Consider the following 20,081-nt stretch of genomic DNA (forward strand, 5'->3'; position numbering starts at 1 on the left):
TTTTTTGTTATGATTTGTTCAATGTTTATTAAAAATTGTAATAGCCTTAAATTACAAAAAAAAATTACAATTACTTAGATAAAATGTATTATCAAAAAATGTATTTTTTATTGTAATATAAAAATTAAATATTCAATTTTGAAAATGTTATTTAAATTACTGATTTTTTCTTTTTTTACTGTATTTCTTACCAATTTACATATACTTGGAAACAAATTTGTTTTTTATGTCTGGTATATGATTCCGTTTTGCAATTAAGTTTGAGTCTTTTTTAAACGTTTAATTTTTGAATTTTAAAGATGAAAATGAATGCTAAACATATAAGTTATGGTAAATTCTTAAACGTCAAATTTTACAAAATCTGAGTTGTCTGAGTTTACGAATACTCTACTGCGTTTTTACTTTCAGTCAAAGTTTAAATTCTTAAACGTTTAAAAAAAGTCAATTAAGCGTCAAAATTGTAGATTTCTTTTATATGCAGACAGTCTGACGTAGTAATTCAGTAAATAAATTTGACTATCATTACGTTAAAAATAATATAAAAAAATTTTTTCTTGGTTAATTTTTAATATGTAAGTATAAAATTATTTTAAATCTAAAAAAAATTTTTTTTTTGTTTTGACGTTTACGGATGATCAAAATTCAAAGTCAATTACGGGTAAAAAGTTTACTACATTTCTGTCCGTAAAAGTTTTATACGTCAGACAGTTTGCAGACTGAAAACAAAATTTTGACGTTAAAGAATTTGCGGTTATTGTTAGTTTTTCTTGAGCATTTTTTTTAAATTTTTCAATACAAAAAAAAATTGCTAATGATTCCAAAAATGATCAAAGCCAGGAAGGCTTTTTTATTTTAATAATAAACAAATTGCAAAACTGGAAACAGACAATTAAATTTCTTAAATTTAAAGTAATCCAATATTGGATGAAACTAGAAATTTCTAAAATTTTTGAAAAATTTCATTAATATCTAAAGCAAACTATGTAATTATCTTTCGTCTTAAAAAATTTCTTTTAGGAATAATATACATAGTATATTTTCAGCCTTAAACATATTTGTATGGATGAACTGCATGATACAAAATAATCATCGTTGAGGGTTTCAAGGAAATTAAAAAAAAAATTAAAATTTCCCCAAAAAGAATTCAAGTTTTTTAATTAAAAATGATTGATTTTTATTTGGAATAAAGTACATATTACAACAGTAAATTTTATTTAATTAGTTATATTTTAAAACAATAACATTATTATATGAAAATAAAACATCTTTAAAATAAGTATTATTTAACAGTAAATTAAACTTAAAATTCGAAACAATTTACATAATTACCTGCGTATAATACAAAAAAAAAAATTTTAGACTAGTAATATTATTGGTAAAATATTTTTTAATTCTTTGAAAATTATGCACCATTGTATTTCAATTTGGTTTCTTTGTGCGATTTTTTTTCTAAGAAAATTTTTTCTATGGTACTTTATTGCACTACATTGCCTTTTTAAAAAAATTTTTTTAAATTCTGATTTATTAAACCTACATAATATTTATTCTACAATATTAAAATACACGTCTATATGAAGTAAAATAAATAAAACAAAAATTTTAATTTTAAATGGAATTTTTCTAAATTTAAACTATTTATTAGTTACTAGAGCGCAACATCTCTGTATTTTCGATAATCATCAGACTCCTGCCCCAAGGATTGTTTGCTATTGGTTCCACTACTGCCGTTAACAAAAGGATTCGTGTATCCACCATAGCCTATACCACCACAATGTAATGCAACTCTTGGGATTTGATTATAAAGAAAAAATGGTGTTAATGGCGGTAATTGTCCATTTGATTGTGGAAGGTGTTGATATGGATGATAGTTAACTGCTGAAGATGATGTTGGAAAGCCAGCTACAGCAATTGACCACTGATAATGTTGATAATTTTGCAATAAATTGTTACCGTAACTTAAATCATTTTTAACTTTATCGATACCTCCAAGATTTTCTAATGAGATACAGTTTCGTGATAACTTCTGATTTGTTTTTGGTTCATTGATTGTCGAATAAATTGGATCTATAATTGAAGCACTACCACTAGCACCATTGAAATCACCTCTTACAACATTGCCATTGATCCCTAATATTGATAAGTCTTCTCGGCTTCTATGTTTTTCATCATTGTATTGCAATTGTACGGGATTTGGTTTTAAGGGTCTTAAATTATTTGGTATGAATTTTTGACTATCAACTTCATCTAAAGCATATTTTGGATTATATAAGCCCGGAAGTGTACATCTTAAATCCATAAGTGAATGAGAACGTTTACCAACTATAGAACATAGCCAATAAAAAAGAAAAAAAACTTTAATATAATATATTTCAATAAATAAAAATTTGTTTTTGAATGCAAGCAAATTAAAACGATTGTAAGATCTCAAGGATTACCATTTGAATTTCCAACACCGTTATAGTGCCCAAATTGGCCCGAAATTATTTTATTATTATAGCAACTAGCATTAAATTCATTTTGTGATCCATATATTGAACTATTATAATAAGTTGATGGTACTAATAAATTATTATTCGTAATTTGTTGATTGGTTTCAGTGACTAGATAACCAGGATTATCAAATGCAGAACTATTCCTGCGACTCCGCCTACTTCTACGTACACTACTTCGTTGCGATTCGGATTTATTAAATGAAGGAACTGTTGGTGGTGGTGTTTGTAGTTGCAAGCGTGCAGCTAACGTCTGTAATTGCATTAAAACCTGCCTTTCACGGCGCCATCTGACATCAAAAAAATTATATTTAAAAAAATGTTTATTTTTACATAAAAGAATAATATTGATATTTACTTAAGTCCCGTTGGAATAACACAAATCAGAGCCACACTGTTTATAACTAAGCGTATTAAATATGATATAAGCTCCGTGAGACCATGTGTTGATTGCAACCCCTTTTAAAAAAATAAACAAATAATTAATTATATTAAAAATAAAAAAGTTTAAAGGTTTTTAGTTAAAAGCTTTCAAAGTTATGTTCTAATGATACAATTAATGTCTTTATATCTAACAAGTCCCAATGCTCAGAGAGAAACTTGAAAGCACACCTTATTTTATATGGCCTTTTTTAAATCGAAGTGGCTATTTTTTGAGAAGAAATATTAAAATAAATTCACACTTATTATAAAGCAGGTAAAATTTAGAACATATATTTGAAAAATCAAAAAAATATATTAATATTTTCATTGATAATTATTTTAAAATTTAAAAAAAAAGCGGAAAAACAACAAACACAACCTTCGCCTTCAACGTTTTATTTGTTACTGAAAGCATTTCATTATTTTTAAGTGAACAGCTTTTTTTTCTCATAGGGTAAGTTAACGCAAGATATGGGAAGTACCTGTGGTGTCAAGTTGAAAATATAATTAATGAAAGATAATTCTTAAATATTGATATAAATACATAGTAAAGAAAAAATTTGAAGAGGGAATTAGAAAATAATATCCAAAATACAATCAAATATTATTTGTTAAATACAAATTTTATATAAACTTCAAAATTTTACCTCTATTTTTATTTGAAAAAATATTAAAAACTTACTATCATTTATATCAATTACCTAAGAAAAAAAAATATTTAAAATGTTTGGAAAAAACAATCATATATTTTTATGACCGGATTTGAATATTTTTCTATTTTTGAAATAAATGGTATTTTACCAAATGACTCGAAAATTCCGACTGTAAAATAACAGGTATTTTAAAATTTTTGTTCAGGTATTTTAAAAATCTTTCCGTTTAGAATTAAGATAGGTCATACATACACATGCAGGGACATTTTATAAATAGATTGCTCTTGTTTACCTGCTAATAAAAAATGAAAAAAGAGCACAGCAAAATTTTTGAAGCACTCAATATAACATGTTTGAAATATTTTTAAAATAATTATTTAAAAAAAAAATTATTGGAAGTAGGTACATATTTATTTTTAATAACTAACTGAAATTATTTGAAACAATTTTATAAGTAACGTATGAATAATCGAAATGAGATAATTCAAATTGTTGAAATGTGTCAACCTATATTACTTTTAATAACATTTCTGTTAGCCGACACTACTCAACTTACCTTATTGGGAAATACAAAATGTGCATAAAAAATCATACATCCTTCCTCATTAACATTTGAAACCATACTGAAATATGAATTTGAAATTTTTTTTCATTTTTTCTTTCCTCCTACCTTTCTTTCTTTTTCGTGCAATAGAATTTAAATGGGAAGCTTTTTAAAAAATGTGTATAATATCCTGAGATTTTTTAAAATATTAATCTCTTTTTTACGTAAAAAAAAAGAAAAAAATAATAAAAAATATGACACGATCAGTGGCATTTAAAGAAAAAACCAACAACGAGGCCAAAAATTCGTAACATTTCGTAAAAAAAATTGAGTATTGGGACTTGTTAGATATAAAGACATTAATACAATAATAAAAAATTTGTTTGTACCGCAAAGTATTTACAAAAAAAGTTATGTTTAGCGGAGTAGGTAAAAGGACTTTCATTATTTTGGTTTAAATTACCAAATATTACCACATATTTATATATATGTAAGTATGTTCATTATTTACATTAGAATGATATGAGGATTTAGGAATGAAAATTTATTTTTTCACTTATTGATTTTAATGTAATGGATTAGATATTTAGAGTACGCATACTTAAAAATTATGTTAACAGATTAAAAATAAAAGCTACGAAATATACGAAGTATCATTAAAGCTTATTTGAAGATAATAAAAGACAACAAGTTTTTTTTAACTAATCAGGAAAAAAATAATTGTGAATAAATCAAGTTTTTATTCTTCATCTCAAAGCTCCTATTTTTATGTACATACTTATGTTCATACATTTATGAGTAAGCAAAAATTTCAAGATCAATATTATAAAAAAGATAATCGTAATAATCGTTCAATAGTTGTTTTACGGGTATACACAGTGATGAGTAACTATTTTATTAAAATAGCTCACAAGTTATTTTATAAGCTAAACATAAGAAGTTTTTTTTTCGAGTCCGTCGACTTTCTACTTTTTGACCATTTAATTTTGTTTAACTTTATTTTTGATATGTTTCTTACTGAAATCTCTAAAATGTTGTTTATTAATTTTATTTATAATTCTGGCATAATATAAAATTTTGTTTATAATTCTGACATTTATTATAAACAAAATTTTATTATTTGTTTATTAATTAACATTCATACTACTATATAAATGCTCTCTTATTAATATAATAACAATAATTTTTTAAAATTTTCAAATTGAGATAACAATATTTTTATTCAGCTGTATAACTTGATAGGTGTCACATAAATATTTTTCATTTTATGAGTAAAATTAGAGTTACAATAGAATTACACATGTATATGTAAGTATATTATCAAGTTGATTAAATTTTTAAAAATATGGATAAAAATAAAAATAATTATGGCATAAAAAATAATTATAGTGAAAAAAATTATTATGGTTAGAGCTCGTACAAAATTTTTCGTTAAATTTTTATATTAGGATATCTTATTTTTCGATATTTTTATTATCGGAGCAATTTTTAATAATTATTCTATAAAAATATTTAATCTTAATACTTATTTTTTATAAAGAAATTAAATATATATTTTTTATATTATTCTCATATTCTCAATTGAGACCATAAATTACGTTATACATACGCTATACATATGTTAATATATATACATACATACATATGTACGGCTTGTGCATTTATATAAACTTTATAATTCCTCCAAAATGTGCACAAATGAAGAAAAAGAAATAAATATCTACTGGTTTTAAATCAAACTATAAAAAAATTAGGATTATGAATTACATTCATAATATTTGTTAGTTTTTCAAAATGAAAATCTAGAAATATGTGATGAAATTCATAACAAAGGAGTTAATTACCTTTTAGATATTGTTTTATATGTAAGTTTCTACATTTCAATCTGTCAAGCTAGGTGTGTATACATATACGAGTATGTGTGTATATTTATAGAATTATAAATTAAATCAAGTGAGAAATTTCATATACTTCCATACATATAAAAATTTCACTTTATTACATATTTTTTTATAAGGTTTTTTATTGAAATGAATTAAAAAGAAAAAATACCCTTAACTGTTATAGAAAAAATTTCCCATCTTAGTTTGTAATTAACGAAAAATTCCTTTAATAAAAAATGCATTTTCAAAAGGTATTTTTTTTAAATCATCAACAAGTGTAACAAGCTTGTATATACATGGGTATTATTTTATTATATTAAAACATATACCAATGTACATATATATATATTGTGTACAAATTATTACTTGAGAGTTTTTGTAAATGTTTGCCTTTAAATTAAGTTGACAATTGAAGAATGAAATTAAATAAAAATACAATATATTTGGAAAATTATAGTTTTAATTGAATTTTTTGTTATATGTACATATATGTATGTAAAATTGAAAAATTGTTTGAAATAAAGTGTGCAGTGAAATAAACCAAAGTTTAATTCTCTATAAATTGAAATTATAAAACTTTTAGAATGCAAAAAATGAAAATGTGCACATTATTACTAAATTAGAACATGAATTGATGGTAAAAATGAATTCACTTAAAATAAATTGAAACTAAACAAAAACAATTGAAACAAAGTGATCCAGGTGAGACGATTTCTATTTTTACATTTTATATTTTATTTTTATATATAATTTTACTTACCCAATATTGTGTTGTCATTATCATTACAAATGCCAGTTCTGGTATTGATAATATACCAATAATTATTGACCAGCTAAAAAGACCCCATGACAAACCAGTTACCAGACCATGAATTAATATTGTTGTTGCAACAAACATTATAAAAAATCCTGCACATAGCATATATGAAGAAAATGGTAAATCACCTTTCGCTTCTAGTAACCATGAAACTTCACAAGAAAATGCAGCTAAATATGCAATCTAAAATTAGAAGACAATAACAAAAAAGAAAAATACATAGTTGATTCAATAAAATTTTAATGAATTTTAATAATTTATTAGATTCAAAATTAAAAAAATTAAAAAAAATTTTAATTATTAGTTTTAACAAATATTCTGAAATTGTTTAATATATTTAGAGATTCGTACAAAATATTTAAAGAAAATCTTTAACAATTATGAGAAATTCTTGCAAAGTATTGATTAAAAAATTAATAATTAGTTTTTATAAATTAATTGACTGAAATTATTTGGAGTAATCTACTACAAGAATATAATAAAATAAGTAAAATATTTATTTCCATAATGTGTGTCCAATTGTACAAATACGAGAATATGTTGTTTTAACTCCTGAACAATAGTTTAATTTAATCCAACAGTGTGACACAATGAATCATTTAATTTAAACAGTTCAAAAGGTACTAATGACAATTCCACATAAAATCACAATTAATGTGCACACACATAATATTTTCTACTTTTTTTGTGAATATATTAACATTGTTTTACTATGTTGTTATTAATAATCAATAATTTTGTATCAGAGAACCTGAAATTGATGCATTTGTATTAAAACGATTAATATTTTTTTTAAGTATCAGAATGCGATAATTAATAAAAATGTTAATACATGTATGTATGTACTCATACATTATTTTATGTTCATATATTATAATAATTATAATTTTTATATTAATATTTATAAATTGAAAGTGAAATTTATAAATAAATTTAACATAGTTACTAACTCTGTTTTGATTATTTGAAAATATTCAATGAAAAATTCATTCATTGTACCATAAATTCTTTGTAAATTAAAAATTAAATAAAAAAATTATGTTAAAATATTATAAGTAATTTTAAAAACTTGTTTCATATCATACGCGCGAATTATGTAGCAATTTTCAATTTGATAATGTTTCTATTTGAACTCGATAGAATTTTAATAAGTTTGAGAACTTCTTTTAAAAAGTCTTCTGTTAAAAAACGTGTCGAATTTCACAACTTTTATATAATTAAATCATTTTACCATCTAAACATCAATTGGCTATCAGTGAAATTATATAGAAATCAAACTAAAATTGTACAAGCATACATGACATCCGAGAACTGATAGAATTTGAAAAGCATGTTTTACAAGAGCAAGAGACAATACTTTCGTAAATTTTATAATTAATTATTTTATTCAAAAAGGAAAGATGGCAACTAGTGTTAAAAATCAACTTGGACTTTTTTTCTTCAATAATTTAATGTTTTAAAAGTAATGTCTTCAATAGTAATGTTTTTGTTAATTTTCAAAATGTCTTACGAAAGACATTTTGAAAAATAACAAAACCTTAATAAAATAAAATTAAGGAAGTTATGAAAGTTCCCTAATTACAGGTATACCTAATTACAGAATAAAGAACAAAGAAAACTTGGAATAAATTAAAAAAAAAATAAGAGTTCCAAAATAATTACTTAGCCATAAAACTTAATATAACCTATATTTAACATTAAATTAAATGTATTGCCTTATTGAATAGAAACCAAAATTATATGTAGAAACTAAAACGTATATATATACATACATACATTTGACGTGAATATTATATGAAATATTATTGTGCATATGTAAGCATATTTTAAAATTAAATAGTTTTTGTCTTTAACTCTGTAGAAAAACTGATTTGCAATTATGTATGTACATTACATATGTAGCTTTATAAAGTCTGTTTATACTTTGTATACAAATATCCATAAAGGAAATCAGCGATTTCTCAAATATTTATTAATATTATTCAATTCTTTCAATATTTTTAGTGTTGCTTTAAATAAACCATTTCCAGCTTTGCATTGAAAACGTAAAGAGTTTCTTTCTTTTGTTTTTTTAAATTCAGAATATTAATTTTTTGGCAGTTTAACCATTTTATTTTTCTATCTTCCTTACCTTTTTCTATATACCTTATCGATTTTTGATTTTAAGTATGCAAGATGAATTCTAATTAGCCATGTACCACATAACTATGTATGTATGTATGGACATATTACATTTATATTGAATATCATTATAGAAGTTAGAAGATATGTGCAATAAACTGTTTAACAAAATATGCTATTAACTTTAACGATTTATGTAATAAAAATATTAATTATATTCATATATACTTCCACTAAGTACGCCTATACATAGGTATAGATGCATAGTTTTACATATACATACATATGTTATGATATGTAAAATGTATGAGCTTTACTGTAAAATTAATCTGAAATGTCTTTGGTTTTCTTTATCAATTTATAAGAGTTATTTCGAGAATTTATAATATAAATTACAATAAAAAAAAATGAAAAAAATAGAAAAAAACGGAAAGTAAACGGATGTTAAGAGTTATGCAAATTTTATATTTACATACATTTCAGTTTTATGTTTTTACATTTTGTATATTTAGCATAAAATAAATTAAAATTTAAAACAAACAATTATTTTTTTTTATTATTTATATACATACAAATATATGTATATATATATAGTATGTATATATATACATTTGTATGTATATATATATATACATACAAATCACATTTTTCTTTTTAAAACACAAATTTACATTTTACATATTTAAGACTATAATTAGAATATAGGGTGATTCTGTTTTTTGCATTTGTACATATTAAATTTTTTTATATTATTAAAAAGAAAACTCGTCTTAGTGGAAAAAAAATAAACTCCGAATTAATAAGAGTTATAAAGGTCAAAATATTATAATTAATACCTACATAATTTTTAAAACGAGGAAAACAACTTATTCTAAAAAATATTGTGCAGCCAATTATTTAAAATGATATATAAAGACTGTATTAAGGTTAGACTTATTAATATACCCGTACGAACGTATGTACGAAGGGTATACTAAATTTGCCTGACCGTAAAAAATAACATGAGATATAGACTCAAGTATGTGTTTTTGATCAGTGACGAATTTTGAGTCGATTTAGCTTTGTCTGTCTGTTTGTCCATCCGTCCGTTCGTCTCAACGTTAACTCAAAAACTAATTGAGCTAAGTTTACCAAATTTTCACAAATGATATATATACATTTAGTAAATGAAAGAACCCTATCTTAATTGGTTATGATCGAGCTATTGGTTCGGGTAGCTGCCATACAACTTCAAAAGTTATTTGACTATATCTCAGAAACTATAAAAGCTGTAGTATTGAAATTTGACACAAGTGAAAATGTTGTAGGGCCAAAGTGTTTGATAAAAGTCGTTGCAATTGCTTGCCTGCTACTGGTAGCTAATATGTAACTTGAAAACTTATTTGGTTATATCTTAAAAACTGTTCAATCTATAGTACTAAAATTTTGAAAAATAAAGTACGGTAAAATGGCAGCTATATTTATTAAAAGTTCAATAGCTTCAATAGTAGTTATGCCATGTCTTAGAAAATATTGAAATTTTTCATGAATTAATGTGGTAATAAGACAAAGTCATAGTCTGACCTATAATCAGCTATGGCATATTTGCCTTCACATAGGATAACAAATTCGTACGGGTATCACAGAGCTGACACTTTCAAACTTATTTTTTCTCGTTTTTAACTAAAATGCAATAATCTTTAATTTTCTTTTTTTTATTTGGTTACAGAAATGTGTGTCTTTTTGCAATTTGTAAAAAAATATATTTCTTAATTTTGGTTTATACACAAAATACCTTGCTACAATTAAACGGTGTAAGCAATGTATTAATAAATTACACATAAAATGTGCATATATATAAATATGTAGGTATGAAAATAATTAATTAACATTAACAAAACCAATATGTACACGCATAACTTTAAAATGTATAATATTCAGTATAAATATTGCACAAAATTTTAGTATTATTTGCAGACAATAGATCTGTTGTACAATAATAAACACATATTTAATTTGATTTTTGTTATTTGTCTACAATGTATACATACTTATGCACATTATTTCTGTTATATGGAGCAATCTAGTCACCCGCCTATAGTTAAGGCAATGACGAACGCAACTGTTATATGTGACTCTATTATATGTAATATACATATGTATATATAATTTTGGTTATGTCTGTCTAACTCAATTTTTGGTCTGCACGTCGGTTTAATCACTAATCATATCTAAGCTATAAATCAAAAATTAAAATAAAATTAAGTTTAGGAACTTTCAAAAATGATTATTTATATTGGAAATTCTATACAGTTTCATTTAATTAATATGCTATCGAGACATAGTGGTTCGAGAGGCTGGTTAACAATTTCTTAAGAAATTTTGCAATATTTTGAAATAGTTAAGACTGGCACACCCTAATTTCTAAGCAAATTAATAGAATTCTATGATTGTTACAAAATTATAGTTATTTTAATTATATTTTGATAATTGAGTTTCTGATAATTCTACTGTGTTTTTTAACATTCTTAGAACATATACGTAGAGGTAAGATATACATATACGTTCTTATATAGGTAAAATTCTGAAATGATTAAATTTAAATATTCACTCGCTCATACTAGCAAGTTTATAATTTTTGCAATTAGTTTCTCTTATATTAAATTTATTTAACATATTATATAGCTAGTAGCGAATAAAATATTAATTATTTTTAATAATAATAACAATAATAATGGAATATTTTTCGCCTAATATAACAGTTTCATATTTCTGTTTTTCATCTAATACGTCATAAATCATCATAATCATCATTATATCTTCATTGTCTTAATCATCAAAACAAGGGAAAGTTCTCTTTTTCTTATCTTTTCTCTTTTTTTTTTTTGTTTAGTCATATTAAGTTTATTACCCATTTTTACATTTAACATTAATGTAAAAGAAATTATGCTATGTAAAATAAAGTATAAATAATTTAAAATATATTCGTACAATAAACATACATACATAATGTCACTTTTTCTCCTCATACATATGTATGTATATATTAAAAAGAAAAATGTGCAAAATATAAAGATGTTGTATAAATATGAGACCAAGACCAGAAATATTAATTTTTACATTCTTTGAATTCAAGAAAAAAAGTAGATCTAAATTTTATAGTATATTCACGCTTTTCTTTTCATTTTTCCTATATGACTTGACTTGAACTTTAATTCTTTAACATTGGATTAAATTGATAAAACTTGAAGAAAGAAACTATTATTCCTTATCAACTATAGGGTCATGTATGTGTACATAGATTGTTAACGATATCCAAATGAATATTATATGAGAAAAATTTAATATGCGTCTATTTGTAAGTTTAACACTGCGATGTAACTGAAAATTTGATTTTTACTATACATATGCATTAACACATAATATATGAAATTGCAAATAGGTAATTTTATTCATTGCTATTCTGTAGAAATAAGAAAAAAACTACTTAAATTGATTTAGCACAAAACTGAAATATTGTAATATTTGAATTCTCCGTATTCAAACTAATAATTTAGATGAATTTGGACAATTTGAACAATTATAAATTAGTATCATAATTAAACAAATTGCAATCAAAATAATTGTAAACAATCGTAAATTATCACGCTTCCTTGAAAAAATGAAAAAACAATTTTAACTACTAGTTCTGATTTGGACGGTTTTGTCGGAAATTCTAAATGTTTTACACAAAATTTTTATAATATAGTAAAAAAGGTTGGAAGTTTCGAAAGGTACCGTTCGATAATTCAAACGTATGACTAGGACGTTTTCGTATATAGCAAGCAAATATTAAATTTGCCCTTTCGAATTTCTGCTAAAAATAAAACATATTCAAAAAGTAATGTTCTTTATTGACATATATCAGTCTTTTGGTTTACGTCATATTTGACAATTATTGTATAAAAAACTATTGTTTGTTTATTAACATTGTTTTTGTTGTTATAAACGAAATTTCCCAGAAAGACCCAGGTGTAGAGAGCGATATGTTATTTAACTGTAACAAGTAAAAATGAAATTTGAATAAATGTACAAAAAGAAAATTTTTTTTTAAAACCCATTTTTAAAGTAGTGTCATGAATTTACTTTTTTATTGTTTTTCTTCATTTCCTATTCATTTATATACATTTATACGTTTATATACATATATTTTTTTTTGTCTTGCCTTTGGTGACAAAACCAAACCCTATTTTTCGATCTTATTATTGTACGTTTATTGTGAATAAAAGAAAATACATGAAATTCTTTAACAAAGTAACACTTTATGGCCCCAATTTTTATGGTATAAAGAATTTAAAAGTGAACTTGCAATTGAAAAGAAAAAGTTTTTTTTTTTTATTGTAATTTTAATTTAACTGGTATATTAAATTAAAATAGGAAGATTTGTACTGCGTGAGAAAATATTCCATTATGTTTTTTAAGACATCAGTCATTATAATTTTTATAAAGTGGACAATATAATAGAAAATATTAGATTAAAATATGACATTTTTAATGAAAATCTAGATCTATGTATATTAAATTTTATTGTATACTGAGGAAATAATAATAATGAAAAATAGTTTTGTAGGTAAAATTTATTTATTGAAATTAAAAGATTATGCATGTTATGAATGTGGTAGTAATATATATACGAGTAGTAACAGATTAAGTATTTTCACATAATGCAACAAAAGATGAAATGTAAAATGTTTAAGTATAATAATTTTCGTAATACTTTTACAAAAATAATAAACTTGGGATTGTATTTGTTTTTGATTTATGATTTTGATTTTATGATTTGAAAACATGCAAACATATTGTGTGTACAGCCACCAATGAATTCATTATATAGAAATTTGGAAGTAGGAAATTTCAAAAATTTTCCAAAAGGATTCTTCAATAATATTTTTCATTTTATCAAGTACGTATAGAATATTATTTTAATGAATTTGTAACCAAAATTTTAAATGATCCTATACAGAAGAATTGTAACTTATTTAGAATTTATAGAACTTTAGTCAACATTTTTATTTATAACAATATTTCTTTTTCTTCCTTAAAGCCTATTATCAGTCTATATTAACATTGTTTTAGATTTTATACTAAACGATAATTTTTTTTAAAAATATCTTGCATGTGTGTGGCGTATTTCTAAATATGATTTTACTGCCATGTAGATCGTTCCGAATTGAGTAAGATTTTGTTGAATTATAAATTTGATCTCGATTAAAAATATCGATTTTGTTCCGACTCGAAGTCAATTTATGTTATTTTTCGCTTATATTTCCTTAGAGTTTTAGACTGATGCAATAAAACTGTACAGTTGTAGCTAACAGATGGAAAGATGAATTTTTATGTTTAACGCAAAATGTATTAGTAACAACTATTTACGATTAAAATTTTAATTTTTTAATAGTGACATAAAAACCCATTTAATAAAATGATTGACAAATAAATTTATTTAGTGTTGAAATATTCATGGCAATTTGGATCATATATTGAGACAATATAGAGAAAAATTTTTTTTTGTAAAATGTTATTTATTTTACTCTAGACTAGACAATGAAATGAAAAAGCATTGAATAAGATATTTCAGTTTTAAAAAGATTATGTATTACAAATACTTAACATAAATTTTTTATAAAATTGTGAAGAAGATCAAAATATAGTTGTATACAATCAAACGAAAATAAAGTTGAAAATAAATTTAATAATAAAACTCATAAATCTTATATTTATTGAAAAAAATTGACCATTTATAGAAACTTATGTCAGATAATGTACGATATAAAGCTATATTACTAAGACATCTGTTATACAAAAATATCTTCAATAAAACCAAATTCAGTAAAATTGATTATTACAAAATTTGGAATTTTGTACCGTGCTAGAAATTTCATTTTAAAATCTCAAATTACAAAAAGTCTTATTAGTATTACGAATTATGTAAAATTAAATTTAAAAACTTAGCTAAATTCATAAATTAAATTGGATAAAATATGGATTATTGGACAAATAATACGTATATTAATAAATTTTGTTACATAAACCGCTCAACATGCATTTTTATAATTTTTTCCCAACGTAGAGAAAATCTAAAAATAAAAACTAAATTTATTTAATGTGTAGAAGCGTCAAAATCAAAACTTATTAATTTATTTTAAAGCAATTAAATAAATTAAAGTTAAGAAATGGAGTATAATAGTTTATAGTCATATAAGAAGACAATTTTTGTATAATTACACAATGGTAGTACTTTTTTTAAGTGACACTGTTTTAAATTACATTACCACTCGAAAAAGTAGTTTGTTATTTAATTACAAAGGTCTTCATCCGTAGAGCACTATACACACAATTGGTATAATTAAGAATTTCTTCATATTCGTTACGTAAAACTTTTTTGATTTTCCAATTTTAAATATTCCATAATTAATTCCATAACATATAAACAAATTCAATTTGTGTTCGCAGCACTTTAGCTGCATTTTAGATCAAAAATAATTTGTTTTATTTCGATAATTTGATTGAAAAACTGAAATTCTTAAGAAATTCAAGGGGGAAATTTAAATAATGAAATTTCCATTAAAAGATTTGACTTATGAACAAATTTTATTGCATATATTTAGGAAAAATATTAGGAAAAAACAGTAAAATTTCGTAAAAGTTTTTTACGGCATAAGAGTTATATATTAAATATGTTGTTAAAAGTTGGGTAAGATAAAATGTAATCCTGAATTTTCAATGAGCAGAACGCTATAATTTTCTCTCATCTTTTACTTTATTAAAAGTTAAATAAAGAAAAACAATTTAGAAGAAATGACGAACTACCGAAACTTGATATTTTTCTGAATTTGACTTGCGATTACTCAGAAGAGAAAAGAGATAGAGAATTTTGCTCAAATATCATAACATATTATTTGTTGATATACATACAGTTAAGTTATATCAACAAACAGAAAAAAAGTTAAGAATAGCTGTTAAGTTGAAAAGATTTTTCATTTTTACATTTCCTTATAAATTTTATTTTTTATTTCCGATAGAAAAGACAAGTCATAAGCTGACGATGGCAAAATTTAAAAATTTCTTATAGTTACAGGAAAAACTGTATCAAAAATTGGATATTAAGAGTATAGCAGCAAGTGAGAGATGAGATAGATGAAAATTGTGTTGTAAAGAAAAAAATGCTCCCATTTAGATAACTATATTTGCTTTTTCTAATCTAATATTGTCTAATTTTTAATTAACTATTAAATAAAAAAATAAAAAATTTACATTCCAATAAAAATAAATTATAAGAATTTTAATTTAATCATGGTGTTCAATTTTAACCTTATATTTATTGATATAAAATAACATAATTTAGTTAATTATTCTTTAAGACGATTTCTATATAATTGTTTAATATATTAATTAATTAAACAAATACTAGCATGACTTTGAAAAAACTTGAATTTAAGAAAGTGTAACAAAAGTTTTATAAACCTATATATTGATTCTTCCAATGTAAATTATATTTAAGTATAACAATAATTGATAATTTAAAAAATTTCTACATTTCATATGAAAACCTATAAGTACAAATGTAAATATACAATTTGCATTTATACAATATATTGTAAATTAAAAATTAAACACAAAAAAATTATGTAGAACCTTGAAAATTTCTTAACTATTAAAATAAATACAAAGCATCTATACGTATTAACGAGGTACGTTATATGCGTACTTAGTGTATGTTGTGTACATACGAACTTTTATGTAGTAATTAAGTAAATCACCAATCTTAATCTTAAATTATAGATTTTCTATTGAAAATTTTGTGTTAAAAGTAAAATAACCAAAAAAGCCTAAAAAACAAATATTAACATATAAAATAGTTATTTTGAATTTTTTTAATTTTATTTTGAAATGGCTCATATTGTTATTATTAAAAACTAGTGGAAAATACAACACACAAAAAAAAAATGAAAATTGTATGGAAATTTTAGAATAAAATCAAAAATAATTTTTGTTTTCTGAAATGAAATATAAATAGAAAAACAAGAAATATAAATAGAAAATCATCGAATATAATTTTACCAATAATAATCCTGCAGCAATACAACAAATAACAAATAAATTGGCCTTGTTAAAATGTTCCATAACACGATCACCCCAATATAATTGATCTTGCTGTTTTTGATTATGTTGTTGTTGTTGCTGTTGTTGTTGTTGTAATAATTCCGATGAATATTTTTGATTTTGTTGGTGCTTATCAATAATTACTGAACTATTTTCATTTATTAAACCAACATTAACATTACCAATACCAATACCACCATTATTTTGATTTAAACCATTTAAAATTCCAATTGAATTTCGTGATTCCATATTTTCTTTTGTTTTGCCATTGAAATTCATTTTTGTTTTCGGTTTTATTTTTTATGATTTTTGTTTTTCTTTATTGTGTTTTTTATAAAATTTGTTCGCGCTTTTATTTTTCACGATCGCGTTATATATTTTTCGATTTTACGCTTTTTTTTTAAGTTTCGCTTTATTTTTCTTTTCATTAAAAAATATTTTGAATCATTTAAAAAATATGAACAAAAAAAGAATTTAAAAATAAGAAAAAATTAAAAACAAAAAAAATAATAAAAAAGTGTAAAATTAAAATGCTTAGGAGTTTTTTGTATTATTCGATTTTTTTGTTGTTGTTTTTTTTTGGCACTATAAAAGAATATAAATAAAGAAAAACTTTAATGTTTAACACGGCACGGTATTTGACCGATTGCAGTTAAAATTTTGTTGATTTTACGTAATTTTTGTTTTTTTCAAAATTTCAAAGAATACTTTTTTTCACTATAATTTATTTTTGTTGAATTTTTTATAACATTTAATTTTTTTAGGTTATGTTTAATGCACATCAATTGTTTAACATACATTTTAATTTATTTTTTTGAAATTTTTTGTTTTCTCATATCAAAATTTAATCAAAAAAAAAAAAAATTTAATCGAATTTTTTCTTTGTTTTTACTTCGCTTTTTATCTGTAGATCTGCATGATTTAAAATCGATTGATCTGAAAAAAATATAATAAAAAAATATTTTAATTGGCTTAAATATAAAAATTAGATAATACTTAAAATATTTAAATGGAATACGCTCAAATAACTTTTGAATACGTACACGATGATTTAGAAAGGTATGCAACAATATGTACCACTCGTAAGAACACACGAAATACAATAAAAAGGGAATGCATATTGATTTTGAGCCCTATCTCTAGTCTATTCCAAAAACTATTTATTTGAAGCTTGTATATTTTTCGGAAAGAAAGTTATTAGTTAAAAAATTGGGCAAGTGAAAATTCATTGGCATTGGCACCCCATTCGGAACAAATAGTTTTGTCCATTTTTGATCCTCGAACCAGTTGGTAAATATTATTGTATACCTTTCTGAATCAAACCTGTATAGAGAAAATTGATTGATAACTTTTTTTTGTATTCTAAAATAGAAATTCTTTTTAATTATATAAGTTTTTATGTATGTAGCCGGTTAGTTCATTTTTCTGAAACATAAAAATATTAGCGAAAATGATCTACCACACAACCATTTTTGGTACAAAATTTTGTAAACTCATTAAATTTTTGAATCAGAAAACTGTTTTAAACCTTATTTTTTATTTCTATTTGTAAAAATCTTAATTATTTTAATATATATGTATTATGTGTAATAAATACGAATGTTTTGCACATAAAATTCGACTTACGAATTAAAAATTATAATTTTTTTTTGAAAATTAAAAGTTCATTTATCTTGAAATGCCATTTTTAGAGTTGGACTTTATTACTTTTGAAGAGCACAATTAAATAATGCTAAAAATTGATTTAATTTTTCAGTAATTTTGTAAAATTTCTACGACCAACTTATTGGAAATTAAATTCTTGTAAAATTGTGGCTTCATTATGTGGTATTATAACCGTCTTATTGAACGTCTTAAATGCAAATTGAAAAATCACTTTTCAAGTTATCATATACGAGTATCATACGTTACTTAAGTATTAAAATCATAAAGTATTGCTATTATATTAAAAAAAATTAAGTTGAAATTCAAAATGCATTTAAATTTAAAGTATTTAAACGATTGACTATTCCGGTCATATCGTAAATGTGTATATACATATGTAAATGAAATATTGATTTTAAAAATATACAAAAAGTTATTTAGTTGCCAAGAATATATTGATGTTTTCCGCGATGTTTTTATGTTTTATACAAGAAATTTTATGTTTTGTATTTTGTAATTACAAAATACGTGATAAAAATAAAAAGTTAATTAAGGATTCTTTAAATCATTTGAATTCATTTTGAATTTCATATGAGAAAAGTAAAAAATTTCCATTCAAATAGCTGCCTAATTTGAGTGCAGGAAGAAATAATTTCAAAAGGATTATACAATATCTTGAAAACAAAATCTCATAAATAGGAATGAATTAGAAATATAAAAATATTAGATGAGTGAGCCTGTATGGTTAAGTGACTGAGTTTGTATTTCATTTCTGATTTCTCATTTGTAACATGCATATATAATAAATACTGTATGGCAATGTCTTATTAAAATTGACTAATTTTGTTGAGGAAATTTTTACTAAATCAATGTTTTTATTAATTAATAATTAACACCCTATTAAATAATTAGAAATTATTCACTCATATATGAAATAAATCAAAAAATTTCACTTTTAAATCAATCAAACAATTTAATATTTAGAATATAATATTTTCAAAGTGTGCGAACGATTTAACATGGGTGTGTGTAAAATACATAATGCATTTATGTATTCGTTTAAAAGGAAATTTAAAATTAATTTTCGCACGAAATTAATTTACTGGTATGTAGAAATTATTTCAAAACAAAATTTTATATATGAACGTATAACAAACGAGTATGTACACAATTAGCAAATATACGAGGTATGTATACAGTTAGCAACATAAATGCATATAATATATACAGCAGTCATTGTAATTGAATTTACAACAATTTATAAACAAGGTGTTTAACAATAAGACCAACAATTTATTTTTAAATTTCATGTGTAACAAGAGCTGTTTTCTAGGTTCATAATATATAATTATATATACATATGTGCAAGTGTAATTTTTTTTAAAT

At 22.9% G+C, this 20,081-nt stretch overlaps 1 protein-coding gene across 1 annotated transcript; it reads right to left on the minus strand.

Moving 5' to 3' along the window:
- Nucleotides 1–1,171: 1,171 nt before the first annotated feature.
- On the minus strand, nt 1,172–17,807 carry LOC129611004 (uncharacterized). The gene is made up of 5 exons (XM_055523900.1): nt 17,010–17,807; nt 6,753–6,992; nt 2,848–2,948; nt 2,436–2,779; nt 1,172–2,319 (listed from the first exon to the last, which is right to left on the minus strand). Exons 1-5 carry the CDS (start codon nt 17,328–17,330, stop codon nt 1,646–1,648), a joined length of 1,680 nt encoding a protein of 559 aa, XP_055379875.1. The 5' UTR covers nt 17,331–17,807; the 3' UTR covers nt 1,172–1,645.
- Nucleotides 17,808–20,081: the final 2,274 nt, after the last annotated feature.

Source organism: Condylostylus longicornis, unplaced genomic scaffold (genome assembly GCF_029603195.1).
Source record: "Condylostylus longicornis isolate FDR11 unplaced genomic scaffold, ASM2960319v2 ptg000048l, whole genome shotgun sequence".
NCBI classification, from domain to species: domain Eukaryota; kingdom Metazoa; phylum Arthropoda; class Insecta; order Diptera; family Dolichopodidae; genus Condylostylus; species Condylostylus longicornis.

Excerpts from the sequence above, each read along its gene's own strand:
- LOC129611004 (XM_055523900.1), bottom strand. The coding sequence starts at position 17,330 with ATGAATTTCAATGGCAAAACAAAAGAAAATATGGAATCACGAAATTCA. Across the intron at positions 2,949-6,752 it reads TAATGACAACACAATATTGG|GGGTTGCAATCAACACATGG; the intron begins GTAAGTAAAATT and ends TTTTTTTAAAAG. Across the intron at positions 2,780-2,847 it reads GTTATTCCAACGGGACTTAA|ATGGCGCCGTGAAAGGCAGG; the intron begins GTAAATATCAAT and ends TTTTGATGTCAG.